Source organism: Rhipicephalus sanguineus, chromosome 4, assembly GCF_013339695.2.
Source record: "Rhipicephalus sanguineus isolate Rsan-2018 chromosome 4, BIME_Rsan_1.4, whole genome shotgun sequence".
NCBI lineage: Eukaryota > Metazoa > Arthropoda > Arachnida > Ixodida > Ixodidae > Rhipicephalus > Rhipicephalus sanguineus.
This window is the reverse complement of record NC_051179.1, coordinates 79,522,318-79,530,257: the sequence shown is the minus strand read 5'-3', so window position 1 is coordinate 79,530,257 and position 7,940 is coordinate 79,522,318. Positions and strand designations below refer to the sequence as shown.

The following is a 7,940-nucleotide window of genomic DNA, read 5'->3' as shown; positions in this document are numbered from 1 at the left end:
AGCGCAAGCTTGCACAGATATCATTATTGCAATTTCCAGTAGGCCGAAACAGGCGCACTCAGACCTGCTCGATAGGTGCTCTGTCGTGAGTGCTCATGTCGGCTGCCACTTCGCCTACGAGATCAGCGAGTGCCCTTTAAAAGACATGTTCTGTAACGTAACTCCCATTCTCGCGGTGGGAGGTAACAGTTGCAGGACTGCAGTCTGTGGTGACCAGGCCAAGTAAATGCCGATGACTCACTTACTAGTAGTCACCTTCTATTAAAAAACAAAAAAAAATGTTGCCACGACAAGAACTGTGGAAGTGCAGACGGTTATATCTCCAGAACCAGATTAAACACGCATGTTGGTCCAACTTTATGGTTCTCTTCTTGGTTTAGGCACACTCGTCTACTGAACGCCCCGTGCCCAGTCAAAATAAACGACTCCGAGGTAGCAAGGCGCGACCGCCATCGCATGTCGTCCTTGACTCCCGGTGATGACCCGACATCAACTGGTTCAACCGGCACGTGCTGCGAAGAGCTGGACCAGATGAACGTGCGTTAAATAAAAAAACACTCGCATCCACCCCAGAGCCACCCGCAGACGCATCCCCCCCTCCTCTTAGAGGTCTATGCAAGTTCGTGGGAAGTCACTGATACAGAGAAGGTTATCCTGAGCTACTGACAGATGCTCTTCTTTGCAGCAGTACGAAAGAAACGCAACCAAACAAGAAAGATATATGGGTCTAGACGAAAACTTAATGCAAGATATCTGTCGTACGCGGTGCCCTTTATGGCAGGAAATATCGGACGCGCTGTGGGGTTCATTGCCTACAACGTGGAAGCACTGCAGGATGGCCGAAGCGTGAGAAAGGGTTTGCAATACGAGCAAAGATGCTATCAGGAATGCCAGACAGCTGGATGGGAGGGCGTTGCTTGTGGTGATCGCCGACGTAACGCATGCAGAGCGCCAAGATGAAGCGACGCAAGAAAGAAACGCCTCTTTTTCTTTTCTTTTTTTTTTGCCCCAAGTTCGCGAAGATAGGTGGATTTCATAGTACACACATTATGGCTGCGAGTGTAAATGAACCGCAGCCCACGTAGCAGTCGATGCGAATAAAAGCGGCGCTTAATGAACAAACCAGATAAATCGATTCAGCTCAAAGAAAAAAAAATACACTTATGTACACAAACCGTTGGCGAGCTCAGAAGGCTAAATATAGAAGCACTGTAAGCGACGACAAGCCGAGAAAGTCTTATGGAAGTAAAGAATGCGCAGTGTTGCCTAAAATAGAAAAAAAAGCTCGTTTATATATATATGTAATCTATTGCCCCAGTGCCGTATCCCTTTCACCCGGTTTCTAGTTGATTTCTATCAGCCTCTTCATCGAGCCGCTGCTATAAGCGTGTACGCCTGATGTATACTAATATACTCTCCCTCTCCCCCACCACAGTGCGATTCGCGCATCTACAGGCTGCGCATTTTTCAGGGTACGTGACCTCCGGAACAAGCCTCACGTGACTGAGGACGGGCTCGCGTTCATCCACTTTCTCACTCACTGCCTGGACACGTGGGACCACAGTGTTTCTGCAGGCGCAACTTTTTTTTATCGATACTGCGGGTTGATATACCTAAACTTTTTAAAGTTTTGTAGTGTTTTTTTTTTGTGTACCAACAGCTCGGAAGGAAGCCGGCTCACTGTTTGACCTGTGGGCAACCGGCTCGCAGTCAAGTCGGGCATGCAGTGACACAACGAGTTTTTGGGTTGCCCCGCCCCTGTGGCTTTACGCGAGGGTTTCGTATATAAGGAGGTCCCAGCGGCCCACACTGATCATCCTCAGTCCCGATCGCAGATCCGACGCTGTACAACCAACTCATCATGACTGGAGTGAGTATAGAGTTATCTTCACTGCGCTGTTTCGCGGCTTCTAGCTGCAAGAGCTCGAACGAGTACGGGTCCCCGATCAGCCTTCGTTGAACACGCTTCGGTCTATAACTGCGTAACTTTCAATGCAAAACGCGCTTGCACTCTACATGGTGCGAATGATAACCTCCGTTCGTCGCTGAGCGTGGTCGTGCACAGATCGGTGTTTCTCTTTTTCACAATTTTCCGAGCCTGCATGCACCGAATGCGGACAGCAAGTGCCACGATGTCGAATTATTGGTGTTTCATTTCTGCGAGGAGAGCTCGCAAACGCTAAGTGTACGTGCGGTTAAAATTACCTCAGCACCGCGGATCAAAACCGTCTTTCTACATCAGTGCTCGACGGATGCAAATAAATGTTATTTCTCTCTCTCTCTCTCATCAGCGCTAGCCTCCCAGAAAGTACTTCCAGCGTTCCCAGATAAGCGATCTTTCACTCTCCAAAGAATCTCTAAAATATCTACATTTGATCCTTATGAATTATATTCTATTATTCTCATATCTCACGAAGCCACGTAGACACCTACTTTCACGAGCATTCTTCACCTTTCTGAAGCCGTGCTGACTGCATTTCGCCCAGTTACACTAGCAAAGTGACAGTCATGACGTAGGCAGACAATGTTGCCCGATGTTAACTATCCAATCACACATTTCTTCGAACCTTTGCCTGTGCCATTCAGTGCCGTCCGTATGCTAAAGGAAACGCGCATCTACTTGCCCCTGTGCGTCTTCGCTCTTGTGTGTAACTGCTGATTGCCGCTGACACGAAACAACCTTGCAGCTCCGTGCCTGCATCCTCCTGGCTCTTGCCTGCGCCGCCTATGGTGGCTACGTCGTGCCGACATACGGCGGTCTCGGCTACCACTATGGCGGCTATGCCCCGTACAGCGTCTACGGCACCTACGCCCCGACGTACGGCGTGTACCGTGCACCCGTCTACCGTGCCCCCGTGTACCACACCGTGCCAGCTCCGGTCAAGTACGTCGTGCAGACTCCCACGGTGGAGGCCAAGGTGACCGACACCTACGAGACCCAGCCTGCCGTGCCGGTGTCCGTGTCCAAGACCTACACCACCACGCCCGTGCACACCACAGTGGCCGTTCCCGCCGCCACCAAGGTGGTGACCTACCCAACATACAACCCGACCTACTACGGCTACGGAGTGTCCCCATACGGTCTGAGCTACGGCTACGGAGTCGGAGGCTACCACTACGTTCCAGTCCTCAAGAAGTGTAAGTTTCACCTGTGTGTTCAGAAAAAGTGGTTAACGACATAGAGCACTTTTGAAATCTTCTGGTGGTGTATACAAACCAATGTGGATCAGCAAGACAGAAATGTGAACACTAACGGTCTGGTGGGGACACATCAATACTTAGTCGAATTGCGCCTCCTATAATTCACTGATTAGATGGTGTGTGTTCTCGTTACGATTTCATCGGTGCTTCCTTTCTTTGCTCAGACGACTTTGTCACTTTATTGCCAGACTAATGAAACAACTTCTTTTTAAGCGCTTATAACTGAATAATTACTGCCTTCCACCTCTTTGTCCTGCGCCCCGTCAAGTTATTACGTGCACACACACACCTAAGCTTCGCACATACAATTTTGTTTCAATAATGTTAAATTGTATATAGCTTTATTTTGGGTATCAAGAACAGGAGAAGTTCCAAGACCCAAGCCCGCCTTTACGTTACCGCATCCATGCTCCAGACTTATCTCCCGGCAAATTATACGCGCTTTCCCGCTTATCTACCAGCCGATACACGAACAGTTACCCGTTTCTAACTTGAGGTGCGTGTATCTAAAGGCATAAGGAGCAAAAAGAGAAAGCCGGCAAAACAGCTCATCTAGTTTGTGCACGTATAGGCCCACAACCGAGGATTAAACAATCCGGCTCTAGAAGCGGCGGCTCAAAAAATCATGGCGCTGATGCCGCTACCGATTTACCACATTTGCACATTTGCACCTTCAGGCCTCCGCATTGCAAAGAACTTTGAACAGGGGCCTAAACGGCGGATACATATACATACGGGCACCGACATTGTCAGCGGGTCTCTTTCGAAGCTTAAAAAGCTCTTTGTAATGCTTGCTCGGCCGCGAAAGTTAGTCTTACACTCTGCATTTCATTGTTTTCCAGAAACCCTCTTCGAGGAACGATGGCCATCACGCATTCCTGACCAAGCCTTCCGTCCCCGGCAACGTCCATTCGGAAATGACAGCTGCATCTCCGCACGGCATTCCAGCACCACACCCGTCGTCATTCGTCCGTCCAGAGCTCACCCACGAACCATCGAATCTACATTGTTTTTGCCCGCAAAACTTCAAGAACTAAGCAATAAAATACTACTTCGTTCGCAACAACAAATACAGTCTCTTGTCGCTACTCATTTTAATTAACTACTGGAGGAATGAAAACGTCGTGGCATCGATATTATTTCTGCTATCCTTTTCAGTCATTTTATATCGTATTACACGATGCGCTTCCTATAGGTCAACTTTCTTAGATCTGTAGTCTCCTAGCGAGGTTGCTAAAGGAACTATATACTTAGTTTCATCTGTACACTGTATACATTGATCAAATACAGTCACTTCTTGAGCTAGGAGACGTTCTTGAACCACATGAACAAACGCATACTCCATACTTCTGCGAATGAAAACGCTTCCCGAGACGCGTATTGGTCTCTGAAATGCTTTGGTTTGTTGAGTGTTGTGGTATGTTTTGCATGCGTTTTCTGTCTGTCACTCGCACGCGTATACATCACTTCATTCTTCGTCACATGCATTTGGAGTAGCATGCTACAGGCGCACTGCAAGGAAACGTCTTCAACGTGCTAATCACGGAGTAAGAAAAACACTTTCTTACTCCGTGGTACTAATTCAGAAACCTATCTCTCCATCCTCTCTCGTTAGCGTCCTCTCAAGTTACAAGTGCGGCTGCAGTTGGCTGCATTGCAGTGTACTTCAATATCGTTTATTAAGGCGAAAGCCTTAGACGCCTCATCAAACGCCAAAATTGACCGTCGGCGGCGTAAACACGAGTGATGCAAAAAAATCATCACGTGATGACGTCACAGGTCGCCATGATCGTCATGTGGCGTCATCATGACAATGTCGCCTGGTCAAAGATGGGCCGATCACGGAGGCATGCAAAACCAGGTGCAGAAAGCTTGCAATGCCTGGAAGCAGTGCGAAACCAGGTTAGGCGCAGAAAGTTTTCGTAGGGGTGCGGGGGAGGAGCAATACCTCGACTGAGAACAACACATTATGCGTGGCTCCGCTGTCACAAACACCAAAGACAAGCGGAGCTAATGGAAGCGCAGTAAAGTAGTACAAAACCACACCGTGTCTCGTTAGACACAGGAAGACCTCATCTTGTTCCAAGTTTGCATAATGCTTTCCAAGCGATCTGACATTTAGAGCCGTGATTGTAAATCCATCTTCGGACACCTTGTGAAACGAATCATACATTATACCTATTGGTAGTCGTGTCAAGGGGGTGTTCTATTAGCCTAGCAAGCTCGGCAGCCAGCGTCATGTGTAGTACATTATCCTTTGCCTGTCCCACACCAACCACCATGCCCCAAAACCGCGATATGATTATGAGGGACGCCGTAGTGGAGGGCTCCAGAAATTTTGAACATCTGGTGTTCTTTAACGTGCACTGACATCGCACAGTGCACGGGCCTCTAGCGTTTCGCCTCCATCGAAATGCGACCGCCGCGGCCGGGATCGAACCCGCGACCTTCGGGCCAACAGCCGAGCACTGAAACCGCTACTCCACCGCGGCGAACGAAGCTGCGCACGACGACATGAGAAACCTAGCGAGGATCTAACGGTTCCGCCGTAAAAGAAGAGGAAGATGGCTTTCGCCTTCCAGTCGTCTTACGAGAACAGATAAGGGACCCTGTGAGCTTTTTTGTTTTTTTTTTTTCTTGTCTTCAGATGGCTTTGTGACAATCCATTTATCATTTTCAAGGAAAACGTTAATCATAAATTGAATAACTTGCCGTAATTACGCATGCGAGAGAATAATACTTGCAGCGAGGGCTTTCAAATTTAGGAAGATATGAAGCGCATAGTAAATAACGACGCACACGTTCGAAACCCAGGCATAAATATGCAGTGCATTCAACGATGTATAAGTATAAGCAACTTAAATACAGTTCGTATATAAACAACTTAAATACACACTTAAATATAACGAAATTCTCGATATAACGAAGTTTCTAACATCTCACAACTGCATTTCCACAGAACGTACGACATGTATTTTGAACCTCAATAATAATTACGAAGCGTCTTGATCCGTGATTTCAATATAAGAGAGTTTCAGTGCTGCCGCAGAGGAAGACCGATGCTTCTGCTCGGACCAGCGGTAAAATGATTTAGTTATTCATGTTGACGCTTTGTTTTTATGCGATTTAAGAACGCAACTTTTCTGGCTTTACGGCGTGCGCCACTCATCGACGCTGCGTGTTCATCGAAGCGATTGGAAAATAAGAGGTTCGGTTCGGTGAACATATGATTGCATCGGCGTCGTACTGCTCCGGGCAACGCACGATTCTTTGATGACAAGCCGCGGTGGCAGAGAAGGCATAATGATAGCTTCCACTGTCGTAGCCAGGGGGCGTCCAACCCCCCCCCCCCCACTCCCCCGACTCCCCCCTAAATCTTTGAATTTTGCATGTGTATAACATAAAGTATAGCGAACATACATAAAGTATGGTTGAACCTCCCGCCCCGAAAAAAAATATCTGGCTACACATGATAGCTTCGTTTATCCCATACATTACTGCAATGCGTTTGGCCTGCATTTCTTTCGGATTCCCAATCACGCATGACGTTCGGCCGCTGTGATGAGGTCGCCGGCGCAGCATCAAGCCGCGGTCGCCGAATCTCAGAATGAATGAATGAATGAATGAATGAATGAATGAATGAATGAATGAATGAATGAATGAACTTTGATTGATGTCAGTAAGGCAGTTTCTTTCGGGAGGGATGGGGGAGAGGGGAATAACTTCTGTCCACCCCCCCTCCCCCCTCCGTCGATGATGATGGCAGTGCCTCAGGTGACGGCTCGAAGTCCTTGGACCCGGGCGGCATCTTCGGCATGGTGGACGGCCCAAAGCTGGTCGGCCAGCTCGTCGCTGGTGAGTGCCACCGATAGATATTGAGCTGAGAGTTTGTCTCTGCCTAACGTGCGTCTCTAAGTGAGCGGCGGCAGCGACATTAACTTTCCCGGCACAATAGCGTAGCTCTTTCCCCGCAAGCTTTACACGCGTCCGTCGGGTATAAGCTCGGGTCACGAATTTCTTTTCCCCTGTTATTTAACTTAGTTTCTGGTACAGTTTGACCAATACGGCCCGTATTGGTCAAACATTCTTCCAGCACTTCCCGGACGAAAAAAGAAGCCTTTTGTGACTATATTTTGCTTTTAAAAGTTGTATTGCAATTTAACGAAGCTTTAATATAACGAAGTAAATTGCCGATTTTATCGACTTCGTTATATCGAGGTAAAGCGAATGAGCAACTCAAGAAACTCACACGGTCCCTTGTGCATTTGCCTAAGACGACTCGAAGACGAAAGCCATCTTCTTCTTTTGCTTCTCAGCCGATTCTATTCAGCCTTTCCTCACCGCCGCGAAAGCTCTGTGCATGTAAACGTGTGCAAAGCCCCGTGAGATGCAGAAAGTTTGCATGCAATGTCTCCAATCTCGGAGACAGTGCAAGACCATGCTACTTTCGGTTTCTTTTAGACAGAAGAGCCGGCGCACTTTGAAAGGTCGGATCAAATTACCTCTCAGCGGAACTTCTACCTTGAGCATGACATTATGGTGTTATTACGTCGACGAATTCATGAAGGAACGCTACATTGGAGCTAAACTGCGCCCCTTAACTGGCTAAAAAGTGCTGCCAAAAAGAAGGCTGTGCAAAAACGAGCACGTAGAAGCAAAGTTGTAAGTAGCGCCCTCTCGGAGAGCTATCACTAACTGCGGTATTCATCTGTCTATCTTGCGTAGCAATTTATATTGTT

The 7,940-nt window shown here is 47.9% G+C and overlaps 1 protein-coding gene across 1 annotated transcript; it reads left to right on the top strand.

The window, feature by feature from the left end:
* Window positions 1-1,797: 1,797 nt before the first annotated feature.
* LOC119390285 (cuticle protein 12.5-like) lies at window positions 1,798-4,271 on the top strand. The gene is made up of 3 exons (XM_037657860.2): window positions 1,798-1,870; window positions 2,688-3,138; window positions 4,044-4,271. Coding segments are annotated over exons 1-3 (462 nt in total). The 5' UTR covers window positions 1,798-1,861; the 3' UTR covers window positions 4,046-4,271.
* The last annotated feature ends 3,669 nt before the right edge of the window (window positions 4,272-7,940 follow it).